Below are 24715 nucleotides of genomic sequence, written 5' to 3'. Positions count from 1 at the left end.
AGGTTCGAGTCACCCTTGGGGCAGAGGAGGAGTACATCCGAGGACATTTCCACTGCTGGCACCGAGTCAGGACTCCCCGGCAGCTGATAATGATGTTGCCCATCTCCCCTCCACGGGGAGGGATGAAATCATGAAGCGCAGCCCTCTGAGCTGCTATCGCAGCTTTCCGGGATGAGTGGATAGAAAGGGTCATTTCAGCTGGCACCGATGCATCACCCTGCGTTTTTCATCTCCTTTTCTACATCTGATTCAGCCTGATGCTTTGATGGGTAATGGCAGCAATAGGCAGGGGGCAAGAAATGAGACGGAGAGGAGAATGCAATAGCAAGCCACCTGTTGCCAACTTCCCCAGCTTTCTGCTGAAAATTTGTAAGGTAAAATCCTTCAGCAAGGGACTGCAGTTTTATAGTCAAAACCAGATAGGCCCTAGAAGCTCCAAAGCATCAGTCACAGAGGGGTCTCTTTTGTGGGAAAACACAGAACAAGGGACCATCTCTGATCCATAAACTGTACTCACCTGAAAATTACAGGCGTGCCCCAAAACATGCCAGTTCCACAGCAAAAGGAGGGCGAAAGTCTTCTAACACACATGGGCCAGCGCAGCATGGCTCAACTGGCAACGGGTCTGAAAATTGAACACTTGCCTCAGAGCAGGGGCCTTGACATGCACAGCTGAATTTTGGGAAGCTGAGGTGTGTGCTTTCGCATACAGTGCCGATGATGGGCACGCAAACCAGCAAAGACGGGTTGGCTTCTTCCTGGTGACTTCTTGTGGGAAAGCTGTTAGCCTTGGAAACAAAAATAGCCTGCCGCTCTCCTGTGAGCCACCTTGCACTTACCTTGGGGGAGTTACAGTGTGGGAGCTGACTTGCTGCAAATTCACACCTAGCTCACCTCAATCTGTTTGCAAGCCTGTGCTTCGAGAAGACTGAGGAGCGGTCAACGTTCGCTTATTGCCGATGCAGGTCACAGAGACATCAGCTTTGGTCAGCTGGTGGCCAAAGAGATAACAAACCGGCAGCAAGGCCGAAAGATTGTGTGCTGAGGTAAGCAGCTTCCTGCGATCATCTGCGGGTCACCACGACCCTGCAGAGATGCCCATGACCAGCGTGTCTGTGCATACGCACAGAGCAGTTAATTATTCATTAGTGTGAAAGAGGCACGATTAAAGTGGCTGTGGTATGGCTGAAGGGTATCATCGTGCTCCAATGCAGGGCATTCCAAAGACGCTGGTTTTACCTTTTCCTCTGAACCTAGAGGAGACAGAAAGTTGTGGAAGATAAAATGATCTTTTCCACCTGCCAGCTGCAGGAAGTGCCAGTCAACAGTGCTATCTATCTTCATGTAAAGGCAGCCAGCTGGAGCGAGACAGAGCAACCACACCAAGAGACAGCTCAAAGGATTTGGACTCTTCTACACTGCACAGCGATCCTGCTGCTGTGGTCCACTTCACATGGTACCAGCTACCTTATGATACCAGTTATGTGTCATCGCCCCGCCACCATTCACTTCCACCTGATCAATAAGGAATTATGTGAGAGCATGTCGGGCCCAGCCAGCACAGATGGTCCAAATTTGAAATAATTTCTAGCTGTCTTCATATTACTCTAATTCCTGGCTTGTAGAAGAGCTCCTGACATGATGAAACAGAGGAAGGACATCTCTAGCATCACACTGAGGTTCACAGAAGGAACAAAAGGAATTGGAAGACCCTCCACCAGTTTGATCTACCACAGGCACTAATGCAGAAAGGTCCTTCGGAACTGAACTATGGGCTAGAGCGTGGCCTCTCATAAAAGATGAGGTGCCAATAGTACCGCTAGCGACATTCCGAGAAGGAAGCCTGAACATCAAGGAAGCCACAAATACGAGACCCCGAAGGTCAGAGCAGAGGCATGCTGGCTGGGCAGAGGACACAGGTACACTCCCTTGCTGCTACTGCTTAGACAGCGGTGTGGACTGAGGACTTTGGCCAGCAGCTCTGGGGGCCTGGCAACCTTCCTCAGCACCGTGGCTTGCACTGGTGAAAGGAATTGAACGGGAGGGGTGACAGCGTGTCTCTGGTACCGACAAGTCACCCAGGAAATATGCGGGATGGAGACTTGTCACTGTCCTCCGCCTAAGCTACATTACTGCTTGCTTACTTCCATGTTTCCTGAACTACCTTTCCTTCTTGTCCCCCACTTTGGGATTTTCATTTTAGAACACACGCAGAAAAGAACATTTTACTAAATTTTTATTGTAAAAACAGTTCCCCAGATTTATATAAATAAGCCATACACGTAACATACAATTACGTTCATTCCATCCTCCAACATTGACAGCTTTAAAAAAAATGAAACGGGCTAAAAGAACGCAAGTCCAAAAAGACATTAGGTTTCCGATGACCAAGTGATATCTCACATGGAGCCTCCTTCCTCTACCAGCCTCCAAACAAGATGCTGAAAGTACACAGCACTTGCAACACCCCCAAGAACTGACAGGGAGGCATTTGAGCCTTATGAAGAGTTCTCACCCACTCCGCAGGCGTCGTCAGCCGCCTGTGTTTTCATGCTATCTCAGCGTGCGGTGGGTGAGAAAGGAGGGGGCAGTTTGCATAGCAACCTCCTACACCCAGACAGCTCAGCTGTTGTGCCCTCCCAAAAGAAGAGGGGAAGGGCAAGCCGAGTCTGCTTTCCCATGGCTAACACCTCCACGGGCAGCCCAAAGGGAGACCCTTGGCACTGCCAGTTCTGTTCGGACATCTTAGAAAGGGGAAGAAGGTATTCTCGGCATTCGGAGAGAGGAGAGACAGGTGCTGGTCAGAGCCATACCACATGGTAGTGGGGATGGCAGAGAAGAGAGGACACAATGTGGAACAAATGGGAGCTAAAAAAACCCGTAGGGCTAGATAGCACCTTTTCTCTTTTGCTTCCCCCTCCTAGCACTGCTGTATGGCTCTGCAGTGTGTCGTGAGATTACCTATTCCCCACCTCCTTCCTGCTTCGGCTCAAACACCAAGGAAAGAGCCACAGACAGATGAGAAATCCCACGAGCAAGGACAGGACAGCTTAGCAAGTTTATACACACACACGCACCAAGTATATGTATCCCACGGAACTGTTACGTCAGTATGAAAAAAAAAAATCTTGACGTTTAACTATTAAAAATAAAGCCCCACCTCCAGATTGTACAAAACCTGTCAAGAGAAGGAAGAAATCTCTTGTATGCAGCGAGTCTGGGACCCGGCCAGATGTCAGGAGCACTTCCAGACACACACGGCCAGGCTGCCACCAAAGAACATGTACAGCAGATTCTTCACCTCGTGAGTGATCTCAAAGCCAAAACCTTCCCCAATCACCACATGCCAGGAGGACCCAAATTTCTTGTCCATCATCTCTTTGATCATCTTGGCAGCGCTCTGGAGAATGTTAAGGAGGAAAGCGTAGGGTGAGACAGAGCAAGCAGTGAGTTTTTATGCAAACACCCCCCTAGTCATCTTCTCCCTTTAACAGACTACTCAAGCAATGGGCAACAGGTATAGCAGCTGCACTGCAGGAACTGGGAGCTCCCCAGAGCTACACCCAAGGGTAAAACAGGTATCTGTTTTCAGCAGCCTCTGACACAGCAGCTAGGAGAAATTAAAGAACTGCATCTAGCAATCACTTCTCTCATTCACACAGTCTGAAGCAAGAGTTTTGGTTTAGATGCTGATAGAGTTATGCTGGGTGCAGTGAGCATGAGAGGAGATTCAGGTCACTAAGCTGCGGCTATTTTTACAGGAGTCCATTTTTTTCTTTTTCCTCCAGCTAATTACCAAAACACTGAAACTAGGCTGACTTTTAAAAGGCTCGCTTGTCTCAGATCACACCCTGCTTGATCTAAAAAAGGAGAGAGGAAGATTTTGCAGTGACACGTGGTGTCTCAGGCAGGATGGGACAGAAGGAGTCTCTGGCTTCGCAGCTTTACCTTGCTCCAACACAAAACTGCTCTGGCCACAAGCAGTCTGTGCCCTGCCCATGGAGCAAGGTGCATTTTCCTTTATTATTAGTTCTCAAAGGAAAAGGCAACCTTTCCAAAGACCATAACTTCTGCATCACTGACCATTTATACAGTCTTGTAATTTCATTCAGGAGGCTGAAAGCCGAAAGGGAAGACTTAACAGACTGTACCTAAAGGTTCAAAGACTTTCATGTACTCATCCCCAAAACAAAAGTCTCTTCCCCCACCTCGATGGGGACGGCCTTGCTCAACGCTGAAGAACAGACGGGAAGAGCCTGTCTCCACACAGTCCTGAACCAAGCCCTCAGGACACAGGGCATTTTACGAGCAGAGTGGAAGCATGCCACAGGCAAGGCAGGATCAGGAAGGAGGTAAGGTTTGGGAGGCAGCATAGCTACTAATCTCTGCTTCCTGTGGGAAAGCAAAGTGCTATTATGGATCTTGCTGACAAAGGGAACCGAATCAGAGATCCAGCCAAGCTCTTTGCCTTCTTCTACCCTTGCTCAGTGCAGAAAGAGAGTAATAGGATGTCAGGATCTGACACCACACTGTCCTGCACCCTTAGCCCTGCTCCTGCAGGTACCCTGAGCCACAGCAACTGAAGGCTGCCCATTTTGGGATTTGTCTAGTACCTCGTTGTTGGTGGCGTATTTCTCACATGCTGTGACACACAGCTCCATGGCCTCTACACGCATCTCCTCCGGCATGTCTGTGTGCTGGAAAGAGCAAACAAGAAGAACTAAGCAGAAAAATAAGAACTAGGCACAAGACAACAGTAAGTAGCCCTTTTGCGCAGGCTATAGCAGGGACCTAGACTGCTGGGCGTGGGCAAAAGGCAGCTAGTCCCTGTTAACGCTTGCTTCAAGGTGGGAAGCATCACCAGCAACAGGTGCTTGTCTGTACACCAAGCATTTCCACTGTTTCAGAGAACAGTAAATATGAAAATAGCTTACTGCATTACAACTGACCCCTTCATTCCTTTGTCCCAGCCAATGCAGAATGCTTCGCTACCTAACACTAAGACTAGCACTAAGGAAGCACAGCTTAAAGGAGGAGATAAATACACTTGTCAGTTTTTCTGTTATAAAGTGAAGGGAAAGCACGTTACTACTGCTCCACCCACAGTCCTTAATTACTGCTATAAGTATAACAAAGAAGTCTAAATTACACAGCCTTTTCTTCCTCTTCTGCTATCGGGCTGGCTAGCAAGATCTTTAATACCAGCTCCTCTAGGAAAAAAAGCAAGCTGCATCCAGAACACAGGAGAGGGCTCCAAAGCAGCACGTTCAGTCTATTAGACAGATCACTTTGCCCCAGGCTTCCCCTGGCTGATGTGGGGAACAACAGTGCTAATACATGACAGAGGCCAAGGACAGGGAGAAAGCAGCAGCGATGACTGGGATCGTTCCACAGGACCATCAGTACATGCATTCTCAGAGCAACTACTCAGTGGGAGAAATTCTAATGCGGAAGGTTGGTAAGAATGAAGGTAGAATTTTGTATCTGTAACGTGTGTAATCCATGCCTCTTCTTACCCTAATCAGTGGAAAGCTGTGAAGTCTTTTATAATCAGCCTCCTCCTTTTTCCCCTCCCCGGTGTCTGCCATGGCCCTTCCACAGTGACCCCGGGAAGGGGCAGAGGAGCTGCCCGGAGCTCAGCAAGGTGCTGCAGTGCAGACAGCTCAGGCGGCTGAGAGGAACACGGCTCTGTGAACACAGGCAGAGCAGCTTCAGCAGGAGGGGAAACTTCTCAGCCCAGAGGACACTGTTTAAACAACAACAAACACAGGAAAGAGAAAGAAAGCTTTGAATTAAAATGGAAGGCAAATAAAACTATTACGAGAATATTGTCCCATGCCAGTTACTTACTGCTCCTCAGTACCGTCTTCACATGCCACGCACTTAGAGAGTTATCTTACAGACCATTAATGCAAACAAATTTTAAAAATGTATCATTTTCCATAAACAACGCTTCCAGAGCCTTTCCCAGAAGCACCAATCGAGCTTGAGGGAAGAGCCGAGTCAGGGTACAGCTTCCGACAAGGGAGGGGAGAACAATACATCAGCCATTATGTCTATTGATTAATTCCGAAAAGATTTTCCCAGAACGCTATTATCTGTGAGGGTTTCAAACTGTGCATGACAAACAAAGGGTATGAGTACTTTAGGAACAGAATCAGTGTCCATGCCTGGACAGAAATATTTAACAGGAACATCTTGGTCTGGTTTGTGCACTTGCTCCTCATGTCCCCAAGTATTTGTCAGCTGGTGAGGACCGTGTGGGAAAACGCCGGACCATACCTCTGGGCCTAATGACCAACCAGCCTCTAGTTGGGCAACGCAGAGGCACAGCACTGTCTGACTGGCAGATTCAGAACGTTTCACCGTGGTCTTCCCCCTGCTTCTCTTATCCAGAACAAAGCACCTTCCTCTCCTACCCAGGGGAAGCAAGGGTGATCCCATATTAAAGGGAAAACAAAACAAGCACGGCATCCGGCAACACGGACTAAGTGTTTATGCCAAGCACGTAGAGTTGCTGGCTAAAGCACTAACTCCGACAGACTACCGGCTCTCACACAAGGGACCGTGGGACCAAGGCAGGCCACCGGGGGCTGCCCCACGGGCCGGCGGCTGTTTCCCCGGGGAGAAGCCACCGACGGACGGCTGCGTTGGTTAAAAAGACAGGGCAGGGAGATGGTCTGGGAGCAGCCCGCCAGCCGTGAGTCCGGAAAGACACACCACAACCCCGGCGGCAACCGGAGGTAGGGTGGGGGAACAGAGATCGGAACCACCGGGCACCGGCGGTGGTGGAAGACGGTCCGAGCGGTCCGCACACCCGAAGCGGCCCCCTCAGGCCGGCCCGCCGCCAGGGAGGGAAGGAAAGGAAGGGCAAGCAGGTTTAGGAAGACGGCCCTGAGCGGAGCAGGGGGAAGGGGACGAGGGGGCTCCGGCCGCCTCACCTGCGCCGCCGCCGCGGCCCGCACCGCCGCCCCAACGCCGGTTGCTAAGGAAAAGCCGTGCTTGTCATAGCAACCGGCTCAGGAAGTCCCACCCACCTCACCGTCCATTGGATGTGAGTGCGCTGCCCGGCGCTTCTGATTGGTGGACTGCCTTGTCGGCTACCTCCAGGGGGCTTAGGCGGGCGGTGGAGGTTAGGGTGGCCGTGGGGCGCCTGTTCTTCGCCGACCTTCCCCGCCGCCAACCCCGGCCCGGTGTCCCTGACAGGAGAAGGGGATCGCCGGGGGTTGGGGGGGGGGTCCCTCGTTAAACAACCCCGCCGTAGCGAGCGGGAAAGGTCCGTAGGAGCCGCAGCTGTGCCCCCGAGAGAGCCAGGGCCGGGCCTGTACCCTTCCCCTCGGTGGGACGCCCTCAGGGCTGGGTCAGGAGCTGCTGGGAGGGAAGGGTGCCCATCCCGCCGGCCTGGGCTTGGAAAAGGGGATTCCAGGAGGATCCCGGCCTTCCAGCCCTTTCCATCTGACGGTGGCGGGGTGGGTTTCAGCTGGGCAGGCTGCAGGGACGGGCTCTGAGCCGCAGCCGAACCGCTTTGTATCTGGAGACTCGGTATTTTTCTGGCTTAAAACCCGTTTGGGGCCTTGTTCTACCTTTTGGGTTAAACAGCAAGGATAAATATTGAAGCGGTTTGGGGCAATTCTGGTTTTTTTGGGTTTTTTTTAGATGTGTTTTCACTGTATGGGAGAGGCAACCGCTCATGTTTGCATGTTGGTGCAACTGGAAAGAAGGAGAAAGTCTGTGAGGATGGGTCGTGAGTTTGCAAACAGCTCCTATAACGCTAGCCCCCATCCCCACTGAGCTCATTGACCCCCTCCCGCCTTCCATGGCCTTTATATTTGGAATGTCTGTTTGCTTTGAGGTTTTCCTTGACTCTCGGCTCTCTGGGAAACCTGTGTTGTCTCTGCATCCTGCTAGCCAAACACTGATTGCCTTTAAAACCAGGGCTTAAACAGTTTCCTGGGGGTCTACGATTGTATTCATCTGAAATTAATACAGGTGGAGAAGCAGCAAGCTCCAGGAATACCGAAGGGAAAAACTTCTCCTGTGCAAAGCCCTAGTTGCTGGGCATGATGCCTGGGTTTCCATCAGGGCCCTTCGCTTGTCTTGCAGGGTGGCTCGTGGGCCTAATCTTTCATGCGGTCTTTTGGCTGGTGTATGTCTGAAACATCCTCATTGCTGGCTGTCTGCTGAAAGAATAATTGCTTTCTAGCTCTCTGAGAAGGAAAAGAGTGGGGGAGGAACAAGCTGGGCACTCTCCTGCCCCTGCCAGCTCGTGAAGAAGTCCTCTTCCCTCACCATAATCTCCAAGCACCCCCCTCTGCCCTATAACCATAGGGAAGACATCTTGTTGTCTCTTTTGCTGGTGTAACAGTCAATCAGACCTCCTGGTTGTCGTTTGCCTGACAAAGCAGCGGTGGAGGCAGCAGAGCCGGCTCTGGGCTCAGAAAGACAACGCTGCAGCGATCATTCATCTTTCCCTTTGCCTTCGCTGCCGGTGGTGACAGAAATGAAGCACTGCCTCCTGTCCCCTCGTTCTCCTACGGCTCCTACCTCCTGCGCTGATTTCTTCTCCTTTCAGCAAGCATCAGCCTCTTGCAACAGGGCAGGCGCAGAGCTAAAATCTGTCAAGAGACAGATAAAAGCTGGGAGATCATCTTTTTTTTTTTTTTTTTGCAGAGGAGATAATTAGGAATAGAATCTCTGTGAGGAAGAAGATCTTTCCATCATCATTACTTTATCTCCAGGCAGCTACTCTAATCTCTCTGGGGACACAGAGCTTTCAAGCATCGTATTCTTGCTGTGGTTTTTTTAATGCTTTAATCCCTATGTAGTTCACCCACTTTTGCTACTAAGCAGCAAGTCGGCGCGAGCTGGTGTGTTTGTGTGCGTATGCCTCTGTTCGTGTGTGTGTGGAGGCGGGGGGGAGCGCGCATGTGTATGTGATTCTGGGTTCAATTAAATGTACTTTGGTTTTGATCAATGTGTCCCCAGGGAGTGTTTCCCTCGGGAAGTGCTGGGACTGGTTGTAAGGATTATTCATCAGCAGCTCCTAGGTGAAAAGCTAAGGAAAAATGGCCAAACCCCCAACTGCAGAGGGCCCAAAGGTAGGAACGCCGTGGTTTTTGTGATTGTGGTGGGTGATGCAGCGGGGTGCAAGGTAGAGATACCTCCTGAGGAAGCAGAGCAGCCCGCTCGCCTGTCCCCGTCCGCTATGGCTTAGCAAAATATGGGCAGTTCTTTTCTGGAACCTCAAGTGCAGGGTTTCCACGGGCTGCCTCTCTACAGCACCGCAGGCCGGTCAAAGCCTTGTTGGGCCAACACAGCAGACATGTACCAGTCCCTTAGCTGCTAGTGCAGCGCAAAAGGCAGATACACGGCTGGCTTCAAATCACCTGGTCTTTAGTTTCCATATTGAGTGACGAGGTGCCTGTCTGTAGGTGAAGACGAGTCCAGAGCAAGGGTCTGATTCGCCCCTCTGGATCTGTAAGGAGCTGTAATCGTTGTTGTGCTCTGGCTGGTCCTTTCTTATCTGCCACTGATCACAGATGGAAACTGTTTCAGCCTTTTGCCTTTGGCAGCCATGGTGAAATGCGTTAAAACAAAGAAGTGCTGTTTGCCTCCAGATATTAGATTGCATTGTACTCCTTAGCTAAGAAACAGAAATGTAACCGCTGACTGCAAAATATAGAGATATATAATATACATACTGCCCCATGCTTGTTTTTAGCCATCTCCATTGTTGATGGTAGGAGGAGACCGGACAGCAGGCTGGCTCTTCATCAGGTGGAGGGCACCCACAGACTTTTCTTGTCTTCTTCTGGCCAGGTTTTGGGACTTCCCCATTGTCCCCGTGGGCACAGGCCCTGCTGTGCCCCCTCTCCTCTCTGCGATAAAGCAGGGGGGCTCGAGATTGCTGTCAGCCACAGCCCAGGGGCTAGGCACTGCTCCACACTGCCTTGGGTAGTACCAGAGAGCCCAGGCTGGGGACTTGGGGCACGCTGAAGTCCACCCCGTAGCTGCCCCGGGGTGGGTAAGATGGTCGCAGCTCTCTGGAGGCAGGAGGAGCTCTTAGGAGGCCCCGTGGAGATGCTGAAGCCACGTTTCGCTGGGATGAGAGCCCCGCCGTGTTGCGTTGAGCTGAGGGAAGGCAGAGACGGGGATGCTAGTGTGTGGGGAACGGGCGGCAGCCGAAAGCAGCCCGGCCCTCTACTCCAGAGGAGAGAGCAACCTGCTTTGGGACAGCCGGATCCCCTGGAATGCTGGTCAAGGCGATGCTCCACGTGTGGTCCCGTAGCTACTACCTCTAGTAACTGCTGCTGCCGCAGCACTACCAGCCATGCGGGGGCCGTTCCCATGCCAGATGCTCTGGAAGCACGGCATGTTCCCCGTGCAAGTGCTGCACGAGTCTTAATGAGCCTTCCTGGGGAGGGAGCGGAGGAGGCTCGCAGCAGGACGGAGAGGCGCAGGAAGGCAATTAAAGGCAGCCCCCCCCCATTGCTAGGGCAGCTCGGGTAATGGGGGCTTTGGAAGTGTCACCTCCGGGGGACAAAGCGTGGCCTGGCTTGACCTGGTTTGAAGGGACCGGGAGGTTGACACGGCGCAGGGAGCCGTGTCCCGTGAGCCCAAAGCTGAGGCCGCAGGTGTCGGGGAGCACAGGAGCTCCCCGAAGCCCACCCCGAGGTGGGGGTCCCAGGGCTGCCCCTCTTCCCGGGGAGGCAGAGCCTGTACGGTGGGTGGTGCCCTCCGGAAAGCCAGGCAGGGGCTGGAGGGGTTCAGGAATTGCAGTGTTTTTCTTTTCAAACCTGGTAATTAATAGCCATCAGGCCTGAAGGTTTCCCGTTGCCATGTTTGACCTGGTCTTTGCTGCAGGACAAAGCCCTTTGCAGGGGCGGAGGAGTGGGTTGAGTCTGGCTAAGCCCTTGGCCCGCGGAAAGCCTTGCAGCAGCGAGTCCTGCGGATTAGGAAGGGAAATGGCATTCCCTTTCTTCCCCTTGAAGCATGTTAATTTCCCCTTGGCGGGGAGATAGAGGAGACCATGCGGAGGGTATCCATCGCATCCGCTTATCTCCCCTGCCATCTCCTCTTGTGCCAGCCCCTGCCGAACTGCCATAGCCCGACGGTGTCCCTGCCTCTTGGGTTTCCTCCATTTCCTTCCCTCTTCCCCCCCACCCCTCTGCATCTCAGGTATTCGGACACAACGCAGCATCCCAGCTGAGCGCACCTACCCCTTCTTCGCACCGTTGTTAAAATTTTCCTCCTTTAACCCCCCCCCTCCACCAAGGGTGACTGTTGTTCTGCGTCTCTTCTGCACGTGACGTGTTGTTTTCCAGCCGGCTGCCCTTAGAGAGATGCAGGGCTTCTCCTGAGTGCTCCTGGTTAATTTAGAAGCAAGCAATATGTGTAAGTCATTGTAATTACTCCTTCCAGCCAGCAACGCCATTGATTTGTTGTCTCCTCCACCTTTTAAGCCCTGTTGCAGGTTTGCAGCTCTTGAAAGGCTCAGCTTACCAAAAATAAATGGTCCCGTCTTGCTTTCCTCCTCCCTAGATGGGTGAGAAGCAGCCGCCGCTTCCTGCAGAGAGCCAGGGCAGGATGGAAATCAAATATTTATTCCTACTCTTGATTTTCTGTCTCCCAACGAGTTTCTAATCTCTCTGTAATGCCTTCGGTTCCTGAAGAGCCTTATACAGAGGCGTTTGCTGTAAGCTTTTAAAATGTCTGGATAAATTATATCAAGTTTTCCTGCATCCCCCCTGGTCTGTCCAACTGGCTGCGAACCTCTGCGGGGAGAGGAGGTCGCCCTGCAGAAGCTGTGCCGCCAGGCTCCCCCCTTTCTCCCATCCCAGGAGTGACAGATCCATACGTCCCAGGGACACGGCTGGAGTCGGGATCGCACCGGCATCGTCTGGCAAGGAGGTGGAGGGCAGCACCGACGTCCCTGCCCGAGCGTGTCCTGGTGTCCCCTTTGTTTCTGCTTTTCTGAGCGGGGGTTACACAGATTTTGGCGTGGGATGGGTTTCCGGGCTCCGGAGGAGACAGGTTTTGTGCCAATAGCCTAGAGCAGCGGCCAGGCTGTTTCCATCCTTGTTCATCCTCCTGCATGTCTTCTGCCTTGGCTGGCAGCCCCAAAAGCCCCCCTCGCAGGGCTCCTGCAGTTTTAATAGGAGGGTCTTCTGGACCAGTTCCCCCCCCTATTTCACCTCCTAAGTCTGTGACCCCTAGCAATGGTTTTCTAAAAAGTGCTGTCCTTCCTAATTATGCTGCTGTTATTTGGGCGCAGGAGCAGAGGTCACCTGTTGAGCCCCCTCCTGTTAGTGATGTGGGGGTGAGCCTCCAGCTCAGCAAAGCCCTTGAGTATATGCTCCAGCCGATGTACTCAAAGTTATTTTTTTCTTCAAAAAACTCCGAACTTTGAGGAGATGTGCTGAAAGACTGAAGGTGAGAGCCCCAGGCTTTGTTTTATAGTATTAAATACCCTCCAGAAGGAGAAGCGGGAGCTGGGGGGGGACAGTCCTGGCTCAGCCAGGAGACCCCCCACCGACACACCAGCAATGGCAGGGCCCTGGGGAAAACTGGGTCCTCTAGCTTTATGCTCTGTTTTCCCCAAATATTGGTGAGGGTGTGACTTTCCTAGGAGGGACAGGACCCACTGAGGGGCAAAAGCATGGTGCAGACCTGGCCGGGGGTTGCTCGAGAACACGTGGTTCCAAGAGCCATGTCGAGGGTGAACTGGCTTGTGCCTAGCTAGGTCAGGAGCTCATTACTAGTACTTAATTAGATTTATACCTGATGTGAGCTCCTCGCCATCACGGTCTGACCTGGAGGCCGTGATTTCCCACTGGTTTCTGCTTCCCCATTGTCGGCACGGGGGGGGGTTCTTCCTCCATGGAGAGGTGCTTCCCCCAACCCCTTAGCAGCAACCTGTACCCCATGGAGCTTTGTGATGGGGTAGATGAGGGATGCCCAAACCGTGACACCCCCCCCCCCCCGCCCCGGGGGCAACGATACCCAGACCCTTGTGATGATATTTCTGTAATTGCAGCTGCGGGCCCGGCCGTCTCCCTCCAGGGATGCCACCCTAGGCATCCCAGGGAAGGACACCTCGGTTTGGGCCAGCCGGTCCCCTCAGCGACCTCGCACGCCCCGCGGGAGGCTCGAACAGAAAACGTCACGTTTATTGTTCACGATCAGCTTTACAAAAGAAACGTCCCAACATGTGCGCGCGTCAGGGGCCCCTTTCACGAACGTGCATTAGAGAAAGCGCGCGAGCGAGCGAGGAAGAGGAGGAGGTGGGGGGCAGCTCGGTGGGGTGCACGAAGGTCACGGTGTTTCCCACTTGGCACGAGGGCTGCGCCCTGTCCCCGCCATGTCCCCCCCCCGGGTGGGCTGAGCTGCCCCACCACCAGTGGGGACCCTGGGGGGGTGATGCTGGGTGGTGGGGCTGTCACCCCTGCCCGCTTCACACCCCCCCCCGGGGCACGGGGGCAGCCGTCGCCAAAATCGCAAAGTGGGACCTGGGGTAGGGGGGAGCACTGGAAGCTGGACACTGCATTGAGCAACCATGAGACCCCCAAAATACACACCCCCCCTCCAACACACACACACACACACACACACACACACACTCATGTATTGAGACGTTGGTGACCACGCAGCGTGGAAACAGCGTATTCTCAGGCACTCCATGGGGAAAATACCAGCCCACCCCATCGCCCTCCCAGTTCCAAGGCCAGCGGTGGCCCTGTCCCTGGCCAGGAGCAGCTCAAAGCAGGGGACCCAGGTGGAGGCAAGGGCAGCAGCCCAATCCAGCACCCAAAAGGCCAGGGGATGGATGGCAGGACTCCTCCAGCCACCATCATCCTCTGTCTCCTTTTTTTTTTTTTTTTTTTCCTTGCTTTCGCTCCCTTCGATGGCAGTGCTGTACTCCTTCCCCCTCAGCCAGGGCTGGAGGAGATGCTTTGCCCCTTCCTCCCCCTGTTTCTTCAGTGGCCGACCGACCCCCCCAGTTTGGGTGGGGGGCCTGCTCTGCTTCCCTCTGCCTCAAAAGCCTGACTCCCCTCGGGCAGCCCTGCTCGAACAGGCAGTGGAGGCTGGGGAAGGGGGACGTGCTGCCCCGCCGACCCTCCGCCATCCTCCTTCGGCCCTCCCCAGGGCTTCTCCTGCAGGGAGGCAGGAGAAGAGGGGATGGAGCCGGAGGGGAAGATGCTCCCGGACGAGCCTTTGGGTTCCTTTGGAGTACGGGCTCACAAAACCAGATAGCGGAGCACTAGAAATAACTAAGGAAATAGGAAATAACTAAGGAAAGGGGATGCGCTCAGGGGATGCCTACACGCTGGCATCCCACTGAGGCTGGACCACACTTGGGGCGGAGGGAGGGCTCCTTCCCACTCCCCGTTGGGGCTGATAAGGCAGGGACCCTCGCCGTACCGGAGATGCCTGTGGGTACGGCAAGGTCCTCCCGAAACAGAAGTGGGGCAAGGCGAGACCCGAGGGCAGATGTGCCGGGAGGGGGGGGGACAAGCCGTGCCGCTGGCACAGGAGCAAGAAGGAGGCTGCCGGGGCCCCCCCCCCGTCCCTCCCAGGACGCCGGTGCGGGGGGGCTTGAGCATCGCCCTGGCGTGATGGCGAGGCTCGGCGGTCTGGGAGGGGAGAAGGGGGCTTCCCTGTTTCGGGGCTGCCACCGAGCTCCTTGGCACTGGGGAGGGGGCGAGGGGCCGCTCATGCCTTCCTCCCTTCCTCGCAGGCGGCGAAGCCCCCCTTGCTGGCACCCCCGAAGACCTCCACCGCCTGGTCGTCCCACTGGATCACGTTGCCTTGGAGGTGGGAGGTGCAGTTGGCCAAGCCCAGGATCTCCGCCGGCGCCAGCATGTGGTCCCACACGCCGAACTGCGCCAGCTCCCCCACAAAGGCCTGCGTGGCATCAAAGCGGCCGCCCAGCGTGTCCTGGGAAAGAGCGGGAGAGGGGATGGGACAGGGATGGGGACAGGAGAAGGAACACGCATCCAGTGGGCAAACAGGGCAAGAGGGAGAAGGAGAAGTGTGGGGAGAAGCGGAGCGAGATGCCCGAAGGCAAGGAGGGGAGGGGATGGATGCGTGGTGGAGATGCAAGAAGACGAGGCGGGGAGCAAATGGAGGACAGAGGGGTAGGGAGAGGGAAGAGGAGAAGAAAATGAACGCACGTGGCCGCACGGATGTCAGATGAGCAGGCAGGAGAGCCCCTCGCCCAAGCTGCCAACATGCCACGCGGAGCGCTCCTGCCCGCGCCACCCTCGCCCCGTTTTGGCTTCGCGCCGGAGCGATGCGAACCGGCGGTTTTTGGTGCCAGGCTGGCACATACCTGCTCCTGGCCCAGGATGATGACGCCCTGGGGCTTGATGGCATGCCAGGAGGCCAGGTTCTCGCCGGCGCCCCGCTGCTCGCCGTCCTGGTACGCCGACCACTTGCCGTCCCGGGTGGTCCACGCCACGCAGACGTGGTGCCAGGCCTTGTCCTTCAGGCTCAGCGGCAGCTGGGCAACCTTCGCGAGAGGAGCAAGAGCCCGGTGCTCGGTGGGAGTGCTGGGGGACCCCGGTGTCCCCCCAGCCCCTCGCAGAGCAAGCGCTGCACCCCCACGGCGGCGGCGGCACCCCAACTTCTAGACATCCCGATGCGCTGCTTCTCCCTCTCAACCCCCGTCCCCGGCGAGCCATCCTCCCCATCCTCCTCATCCTCCTGCATTCCCCCTCCACCCCGGGCCCCTTCCTCCCAGCTCCCCCACACCGGTACCCCCAGGAGCATCATTTCCCCGGGGGGGTTTGAAGCAGGGGAGATGAGGGCAGGGGCTTCCCTCCCGTCCCCCCTGCCGCTGGGCTGACCTTGTCATTGATGAGCAGCTCCAGGGGGTTGGTGCCCCACTCCAGCAGCACGATCTCATTAGCTTGGCTTGGGACAGAGTAGGAGAAAGGGGTGCCGAGCCCCGCCAGGGCCTTGGACTTCAGCCACATGCAGATGGTGAAGGCGTAGAGCTCCGGCAGGCTCTTCTTCATGCGGGCGTACATGTAGTTGTTCTGCACCGGGATGGTCACCTTGAAGGCATCAGGAGGGCTGTAGCCTGGCGGTCCTGCGTGCCGAGGACGGGGAGGAGAGCGGAGGGTCAGCACCCGTCGTTGGGATGAGGGTGGCTTGTCCCGGGACCCCCCTGTGTCACCTCCATCCCCGTCGGGCAGGACTCACCATGCTCCAGCTCCGTCACCCGGTTCTGGAGGGAGTTCAGCTCCTTCTCGATGTCGTGCTGCTGCTGGCTGCGGTCGGTGCTGGCGGCCTGGCGCTCCTTCTGCAGGGTCAGGATCTTGGAGAGGAGCTGCTCCTCCAGCTGCTCCATCTTGGTGTGGAGGGCATCGCGGGCGAGCGCCGGGGCGGTGGGCGACGAGCCGTTGGCGCGGGCCGGCAGCTCCTGCTGCACTCAGCGGCAGCCGCAACAGGGGAAGAAAGGAGGGAGAAAAGAGAAAATTCAGCGCGGTGTCACCGTTAGAGGTTAAATAAGGACATGCCCAGCCCGCACCACCACGGGGAGCGCTGGGACCACAACCCCGCATCTGCAGCAGGGTCTTCCTCAAGAGCCTCCAGCTGACTTTGTACCTCCCCTCTCAGACCCCCTATTGAGTTCGTTACTGTGAAACGAAGCTTGACTGCTCCTAATGACTTTCTGCTGCTTCAGAGACAGAGCAAGGATGGGATGCACGGGCCCTCAGGTCATCCCTTGGCTCTGCTCCCACAGGCAGCCTCCCACGAGGAGGGGAGAACACGGGAAGGAGCTCGGAGCTCCCCTTCTCCACTGCACGTGAGGCTGCTTTGCCATGGCCAGCACGTTAACAGGGCTGTAATCCTCTTAGCCCAGCTCAGACGGCACGCGGGGGTGCGTGCACTCATGCCAGGTCGGGCAGGTAGCTCTCCATAAGCATTAGCCAGCCTCTCCCGGGCCATCGGGATGCCACAGAGAAGTGGGACCAGCGGTAGGTCCTCCGCTCCTCAAGACGTGACCCATCACTTGAGGATATCGAGCACGTCTTGTCCCATCAGGGTTAAAACCCACACCAAAATTCTTCCCTTGGCTGATCCAAAACTGGGCACCTGGCAAGGATGCTCCCAGCCACTACTGCACCCTGCAAAGACCCCAGATCCCACCTCACTGGGAGACCCCATCCTGGCTGGAAGAAAACCAGGCTGGAAGGGAGAAGGTGGCCCTTTGCAATGTTCCTGGGGTTTCTCCATAAATAGCAGCCCTCTCCCTTCTCCACATCCTTGGGACATTACGCTCTCTGCCATGGGCTTGGAAAGATGGTGACCACCTTTTCCACACTGCCAGACCTTCCTGAAGGTGCCGGAGCAGCCGTGGTGGCCCCTGCCAGAAAAAAGGTGGGACACAGGGTGATGCCATCCCTGCTGATCTGGACAGGACCCCCCCCCAGCCTTGGAGCTGGCCTGGAGGAGGTCACCACACTCATCTATGATTGTGGCTTCCAGCTTTTTCTTCTTCCCTATATCCCACTTTTCCAGGATGGACAGGACCTAATGATCATGCACACAAAGATGAAGTGGGGGGGATGCCCACCGAGTCACCCCCAGATCTTTGCTATCCATCATGAACAACAGAGGGAAGGGGAAGGCTGGAGGAAAGCTGGGTTTGGCCGGGCAGGATGCAACCTTGGTGGATGGGAACAGCAGGGAGAAGGTAGCAGGGAGAGGGAGAGCAAGACGATGGTGTTGGTGTGAGCACAAACGGCCCTGCACCGGGCAGGAACATGCTCAGGCTGCAAATAAGAGGGAGGGTGCAATGCCCCGGTGTCTGGAAGAGCCTCCAGCGGGGTCTGCTGGGGCAAACCCACAGGTTTTGCAAGAAAAACCAATGCAGAGAACCAAAACCAAGCAAGAAAAGAAAGGTTGTGCAGGGGACATCTGCCAGCCTTGACCAAACGCCAGCTCTCACTGCCGGCTTGCTCCGGCAGTGCCGGGATGCTCTCACGGAGAGCAAAACCTCTCTGGGAAGGGAAAAGCGGCCAGCAAAGGGCATCCCACCTTTGGTCTCCATAAAACAGGGAGGGATTTAGCCGATGGGGAAGGGGCTTTAGCCATGGGGGGGGGGGGGGGGGGGGGTTGGTCTTGGGGACCCACTGGTGCAGCTGGCTGAAAGGCAGGGGAGGGATGGCGGGAGGGAAGGAAAGGTTAATTCTCATCCTCCTGGCAGGGATAATTCCCACCCGGGGCTGCCCACGCTCGTATCCAAGCGGAGCCGGCTGTGTTGGCGGGGGCAGCGCAGGTGGGATGGGGGTCGCCTTCGCCTCTTCGTCCGCATCCCGCGGGCTCCGAGAGCTTTTCTCATCCCTTCAGGCCGCCTGGCTGCGGCGGAGGCTGGCACGCTCCTGTCTGCCGCACGCTTTTGATTGCTCGAGCTGCGGGTTTGGAGCCTACGTCCCTGCTTTCATGCACGGCTCCATCTGTTAATGACGAAAAAAGAAAAGGCTGGGAGCTTTTGTCGCTCTCGCTAGCCCCCGATAGCCTGCCCTACATTATTGAGTAGTGACTGAGCGCTTTTTTTTTTTTTCCTCCCCCTTCCTCCTGCTTTTCTCCCTGCTGCTATTTTCTTCCCTCTGTAACTTTTCTCCCTATAGGTTTTTCATTTCTCTGGCTTCGGACCATCTCCTCCTGATGCTCCCCTCCACGAACACACACGCTGTCTCTCCCCTTTTCCTCAATTCCTTCCCCTTTCCTGGGTTTTTCCCCCCTCCATTCCTCTCTCCAGCTCTCCCCGGCCCCTCCAGCCCAGCAGCCGGGGCACCGACAGCCGGACCCACGCAGCCGGCTGAACCACCGCCGACCCCATCTTCCTCCTGGCAAGGGATGCAGCCGGTACCCTCACCCGGCAGAGTTTGGGGGCCACCCCATCATCCCAGGAGCATCCCAGCAGACACCATCCCCATCCCCGTGACCAGACCACGACCGGACAGGAGACCGGACCTCCACATCCCACCCCACCGCAGCTGGGACGTGCCGGGTGGTCCCTCCAATGCCAAGCTGGGCTGCATCCCCTAACCATCCTCCTCATCTCCGAGCTGCCGCTTGAGCATCTTTCTCCCAAATCAAATTATTTGCCAAATTATTAATGCTAGCTGTGCAGCTGTTATCTACCAGTGACCTTTGGGGAGGGGAGAGGCGGGGGGGAAGCGCTTTCTCCCCGGCTGTTCGGCAGGCACCCGGCTTCCCATCTGCTGCCGCGCAGGCAGCAGGGGAGTGGGCAGCGGGTGCGGGGGAGGCTCGCTCGATGCTTTTTGGCCATCGGAGCCAGCAAAAAAAAAGATTGAAAGATGCCAGGTAATATTAATCATGTTAAATGTCAGTGGCTGGCAGGGGGGGGGGGGGGGGGAGGCGGGGGGCCGTGGGGGCCACGTCGGCATGCGCTCCGCTCGCGTTGTAGCCCTCGGTCGGCAAATGCACTTTGATTTATGTAAGGAGATCAGAGCCTCATTTACTAATGCACCGGCAAATCTGGGCCCCGCTGCTCCCCCTCGGCTGCCGGCACGCGAGTGCCCACCTTAGCTGCTGAGCCGGGGCGGGCAGGACCGCGGGACGATGCCGACGGGAGGATGTCCCGGCACATCCCGGGGGTCACGGTGCTCAGCTGGGTGTGCACACACAGCGGCTCCATCCCCTTCCCCGGACCCACGAATCCTCCCCACATCGGCTCACATCATCGGGATGCTCACTGCCACGGGATGGCACGCCTGCCGCACCGGCTTTTTTGGGACCCTGCCACCTTTTTGGACCCAGGCAGGAGCTCGGGGGTCATTAAACTCCAGGAGGGACCACCCGAGGTAGAGGACAAGCAGGGATGCATCAGCCTTTCTCTCCTCCTCTCAAGAGGAGAGCTCGCCGCTGCTCCCGTCCCCCTCGAACCTCGCTTGGGGCTGTCACGATTTGGGGGTCTCCATCTCCGCTCTGCTGGAGATGGAAGGGAGGCAGCCAGCTCGCTTCCATTCCCAAGTCCACACCCGAGGGTCTCCTGCCAGCAGCCAGGCCACCAGCCACCACGGCACAGCCAGGCCGGCACGGCTGCACGCCGGCTGAGGAGCAAACAGGCTGTTACAGCCTTGCTGAGGTCGGGTCCGTCACGCTGTCCCCCCCCACCTGCTTGGCTCCCCTCCAAGGGATGGTGGGGACAAGGAGGGCATCTGCACCCCAGCACAGCCCATGGGGCTGAGGCGATTCCCTCCTCCCCCTTCAAAACCGCTCCATTTCCATTTACGGCCCTAATTAAAACCGTGGAAAAGCAGCATCTGGGTCCCCCAGCTCTGCGTGCCAAGATGCACCCGAGCATACGGACACGAGCACGTGTGGAGAGCGGGGGACACCCCCCCCCCCTCAAAACCGGGAGGAAAAAGCTCAGCCAGGCTGCTGCGCACGAGGAAAAGACGAGCGATGCCTTTGGGGGGGTCGGAGGAGGTAAAGGAAGATGTCCCCGTGCGAACACCATGCTGGTGCTTGCCTGTCCCTATCAAAACAACAAAGGGCAAAGAGCGAGCCCGTGGGGGCCCTCCCTGCATCCCCCCCCCCGCCACCATGCTGCCACAACTAAGAATGAAATGACTTAATAGGTTTTTCGGCGCATCGATAAATCTTGTTATGCCTTACAGCTGGGGCCGAGAGCATCCAGATTAGAACAGCGATCTTCTGCCAGCCCCCTCCCCGCAATCCCAGCTCCGGAGCCTCCGGCAGTAATCCCTGCCGGCAAACCCGCTGCCCGTTGGGAGATGCCCTGGGATGCAGCCTTCCCAGGGGTGGGTTCCCGGCATTTTCTGTCATCCCTCTCCCGAGGCTAAGCCCCCTCTGGGCTTCGCCAGGGTTTTCTCTCCTTCATTCCCTCCTGCCAGATTTTGCAGAACCTCCGGCACGCTGTCAGTCATCCCGGGACCGTCCTCATCCAGATCACCTTCTGGGGTGATCGCTGCCTCCCTTTAGGAGAGCTGCTGGGGCTGGGGGTGCCCCCCATGCCGTGGGGTACCCCAGGAAGGTTCCCAGGCCTGACTGATGGAACCGCATGGGATGGAGCAATGCAAGCACCCCGTCGTCAAGTTTCGGGGTGTCTGCTCGTACACGGAGGGGCAAAGGCAAGCCGGGGAGGGGAGCACGGGCAGCCCTCGCCTCACGGCTGAGGTACGACCCCAGGGCTCGGCTGTCACCGGGCCAGCCCGGGACGGCACGTTACGGCAGGCTGGAGCCAGGACAGCCGAAGTCTAGCCCACCTGTGACATGCCGCCCTATTTCTTGAGCCTGCAGGGCTCGCCGAGCTGCGGGGGTGCCGCATCTCCCCGGCTGAGCACCCTTGGGACCCTCAGGTCCCCGGCAGCACAAAAGGGAACATTTTTGGCGACGCTTGTCTTCCTCATCGGTGTGTGTGTGTGCACGAGCCTTGACCCAGCATCACTTCACGCTCCCCAGGTGCACAGGAGAGCCTCCTCCACCCCAAACCTCCTGCGATTGCCAGAAGCCCCAGGAGAGGGGCCAGGGCAGCTCACGGGTGACACAGCCCCTCAGGGAGCGGGGAGAGTGTGAGCAGAGAGCAGCTAAAGGCCTGATGCTCCCCGAGGCTCAAACTGATGTGCTGGGCACCGTCCCACCATGCATCACCCGGTCCTCGTGCACACGTATCTGTGTGTGCAGGGGCTTATTTTTTCCCCTCCCCATTAATCCTGGGTGAGCACATCTGCTGTCTGCACATGCATTTCTTAGCTCTTTTGTATGATCCCACCTGTGGGAATCTGTTTGTTTGGGGCTGCAGGGGGTTTTGGGGGTGGCTCTGTCCTCCCTTTGGCTGCATGGGGCTCCAGGCGTCGTGCTCAGCCGTCCCTCGCTCCCCACACGTGCCTTTCTGGGTGTTTTCGTGCGTGTGTATGCATTACTCTGGCAGCTCACAGGTGCTTCCTCCAGACTCCAGCTCTTTCCCTTGGCGTGTGCATGTGTTTACTTGCCTTTCCCCATCTTTCCATCTCCATTCACATCTCCATCCATCACCATAACCCTCCCTCTCAGTCTCATTTCTCAGCCCGTGACCTCAGTGGCTCTGAATTTCCCCCCCCCGTGGCCTGCTGCTACTGCGCCCACATGGCTGTAGTGAGGGGGGGCAGAAGGGCAAAGCTGGGGAGACGGACCCCATGGGGTGCTGCCTGACCCCCCCACCCCAGCTCCACGCACGCTCCAGGGAGGAATGGAGAGCGGCAACAGGGAACCAAATGGGAAGATGAGGACATTGAGGACTTGCAGGAGACTCCTTGCAGGTGGCTCTGGCCCCCGCCAGACCTCAGGGGACAACACAACCCCCAGAAAAGATGGGGCATCTGGAGCGAAGCCCCCAGGGAAACCAGACAACTCCCCTCTGGCAGCTCTCGTGTGCCCAAACCACTGCCCCGGCCGTACCCTGCAGAGCCTGCCGAGGTCCGTGTGACTGCTGAGCCCACGTCAACCCAAATAAATCGACACACACGTGCACGCTATGATGGGTCCCATCGCAGGCGTCGTGGTGGACCCTTTGGTGCCGCTGGCTCGCGGCCGGGCCAGGGCTGAGCCTGCCGGGCACACGCTGCCGGGCTGCTACAGAGTGGGGACCAGGGCTCCGCATCCCAAGTGCCAACAGCCCGATGCCACCGTGATGGGCACAGTGAGCGGCTCCAGCTGCCCCCTTCTCCCTACAGCTCCTAGGAACCGTGCGGGGAAGGGGTGCTGGGCTCTGAGTAGGTAGCACAGGCACTTTACTTTGTGAGAAGTTCCATTCATAACTGTGACGGCATCAGATGGGATTTACCTTTCTGCTAAAGGGCAGGATTTGGCCCTGAGCTGACGAGCAGCTCCAGTGGAGGCCTTGGTGGGTGCTACAGGGTGAGCGAGGTTCCCTACCTGGGTGCAGACCGGGGCAGGGGGGGGGAAGGAGGACAGCCCCGGCCCCTTGGGACCGCCCTGCATGGAGGGAAGAGAGGGGGGCTGAGGGTGAGCCCCCTGCCCCTGGGCAGAGACCTCGAGGAAGAGCGGGGCAAGGACAACCTTCCCGAAGCCTCACGAGGGGGACGAGCTGGTTTGGGGGGGGGGGGGGGGACGCAGGCCTGGGGCATGGCACGTGCGGGAGCACCCCCCGACCCCTGGGAGCATCCTTCCCCCGGGAGCATCCCTCCCCGCTCCCCCAGCCCGTCCCTCGCACCTCGATCCGGTCGATGCGGTCCTGGAGGGCACGGACGGCCTCTTCCAGCTCCCGGACGGCGGGGGGCTCGGCGGGGGGGTGACCCATAGTGCCGGGACGCGGAGCGGCGCGGAGCCCGGCGGCGGGGACGGGGGGGACGGCGGCGGCGGGGGGGGCGGTTCGCAGCCCCCCCTCGCAGCGGCTGAGCTTGCCGGTGAGCTCCCGGATGGTCTCCTGATCCATCCGGATCCTTTCCTTCTGCTCCAGCGCCGTACGGCGCAGCTGGGCCGCCGCGCTCCGCAACGCCAGCAGCTCTTCGGGACCGGGACCGGTACCGGGGCCGGTAACCGGACATTCGGCGCTTAACGGCGTGCAGACGAAGCGGCTAAAGAGCGGCGGAGGCGGCGGCCCCCCCGGTAAACGAGGCCCGGCGCTGGCCAGAGCCTCGGCGGGGCCGTGCAGGGCTCCCAGCCCCTTGTCGGCGGCGGGCAGGAGCGCGGCGGCGGCCGAGTCATTGTCGGCGGCGGCGGGGGGAGCGGCGGGAGCGGCGGTCCCGGCCGGGTGGACGCTGGCGATGATGCAGATGATGGCCCCCAGGAAAGCCAGCATGCCCGCCGCCAGCAGCACCGCCAGAAACTTCAGGGTGGCAGCGGCGTGGGGGGCCCGAGCCCGCGGACGGCGAGAAAATTAAAGCGGGAGGGGTCGGACCGACGGACAAAGCCGGCGGGGAAGGACGGTACCGGTAACAACACCGGTGCCGGGGCCCCGGCGCGCCGCGCTTATATCTGCCGGGCGGTGCCGCGCGCTCCGCCCCCCCGGCCACGCCCCCCGGCCACGCCCCGGCCACGCCCCGCTCAGGGAGACCCTCCCTCGCCGACCCTCGGCATCCTCCTTCCCCGGGCTGCAAGTGCGAGGGGCTCGGGCGGTGGGAGGTGAGCGGGTAAGGGGCACCGGAGATGGGGAAGAGCGGGGGGGACACCCCCGGGACCCCCCGGGACCCCCGGGGACGGGGTCAGCCAAGGCTCGGGCTCGCTGAAATCAGCCCGGTGGGAGCCTCCAGCGAGGGGATGCTCCTCCGGGAGAGCCCAAGGGAAGATTTTTTTTTTCCCCTACAAAATGCTTAGGCTGGAAGTAAAGGGCCCCTCGTTACCCTGAGGGTCAACACCTCGCAATCCGGTGTCCCCCCCGTGAGGGTCCTTCAGGCTGCCAGTGGGCTTTTACCTCCTTGCTTTTCTCCTAAAAATTAAACCAGCAGTCTTCCAGCTCGTGGAAATGCCTCCTCCGGGAGGGCAGCTCTCCTGCTCTCCCACCCCAGGCATGACTGGTGCGGAGAGCAGCAGCGGGATGCTTCGCCCTCTGCCCCGCACGTCCACGCCATCCATTTGGGAAAGAAATACCTGCGTTTAATCTTCCCCTACCATCACTTTATCCTAAACCGCTCATAAAGAAGATAATTCAGAGACCCGCTTTCTCCTGGCTCGGACAGCGTGCTCACCCATCCGACACAAGCTGTGCCGTGCC

The 24715-nt window shown here is 57.6% G+C and overlaps 2 protein-coding genes across 2 annotated transcripts; both read right to left on the bottom strand.

The window, feature by feature from the left end:
- Positions 1-2219: 2219 nt before the first annotated feature.
- On the bottom strand, positions 2220-7059 carry DNAL4 (dynein axonemal light chain 4). Its single transcript, XM_030041201.2, has 4 exons — positions 6942-7059; positions 5517-5746; positions 4614-4697; positions 2220-3400 (listed from the first exon to the last, which is right to left on the bottom strand). The coding sequence occupies exons 2-4, from the start codon at positions 5586-5588 to the stop codon at positions 3236-3238; spliced, it is 321 nt and encodes a 106-aa protein (XP_029897061.1). The 5' UTR covers positions 5589-5746; positions 6942-7059; the 3' UTR covers positions 2220-3235.
- Positions 7060-13148: 6089 nt separating this feature from the next.
- NPTXR (neuronal pentraxin receptor) lies at positions 13149-24017 on the bottom strand. The gene is made up of 5 exons (XM_030040487.2): positions 23216-24017; positions 16207-16429; positions 15849-16093; positions 15332-15511; positions 13149-14937 (listed from the first exon to the last, which is right to left on the bottom strand). The coding sequence occupies exons 1-5, from the start codon at positions 23801-23803 to the stop codon at positions 14713-14715; spliced, it is 1461 nt and encodes a 486-aa protein (XP_029896347.1). The 5' UTR covers positions 23804-24017; the 3' UTR covers positions 13149-14712.
- Between the last annotated feature and the right edge of the window lie 698 nt (positions 24018-24715).

This window comes from Aquila chrysaetos, chromosome 17, assembly GCF_900496995.4.
Source record: "Aquila chrysaetos chrysaetos chromosome 17, bAquChr1.4, whole genome shotgun sequence".
NCBI classification, from domain to species: domain Eukaryota; kingdom Metazoa; phylum Chordata; class Aves; order Accipitriformes; family Accipitridae; genus Aquila; species Aquila chrysaetos.
This window is presented reverse-complemented; position numbering and strand designations above follow the sequence as displayed.

Bases quoted from the DNA above. Each gene is read 5' to 3' on its own strand.
- NPTXR (XM_030040487.2), bottom strand. From the start codon at position 23,803: ATGCTGGCTTTCCTGGGGGCCATCATCTGCATCATCGCCAGCGTCCAC. The intron at 16,094-16,206 runs GTGAGTCCTGCC...CTCGGCACGCAG, and splicing joins GGTGACGGAGCTGGAGCATG to GACCGCCAGGCTACAGCCCT. The intron at 14,938-15,331 runs GTATGTGCCAGC...GCTCTTTCCCAG, and splicing joins TCATCCTGGGCCAGGAGCAG to GACACGCTGGGCGGCCGCTT.
- DNAL4 (XM_030041201.2), bottom strand. From the start codon at position 5,588: ATGGCAGACACCGGGGAGGGGAAAAAGGAGGAGGCTGATTATAAAAGA. The intron at 4,698-5,516 runs GTAAGAAGAGGC...TGCTCTTTCCAG, and splicing joins ACAGCTTTCCACTGATTAGG to CACACAGACATGCCGGAGGA. The intron at 3,401-4,613 runs GTACTAGACAAA...AACATTCTCCAG, and splicing joins AATACGCCACCAACAACGAG to AGCGCTGCCAAGATGATCAA.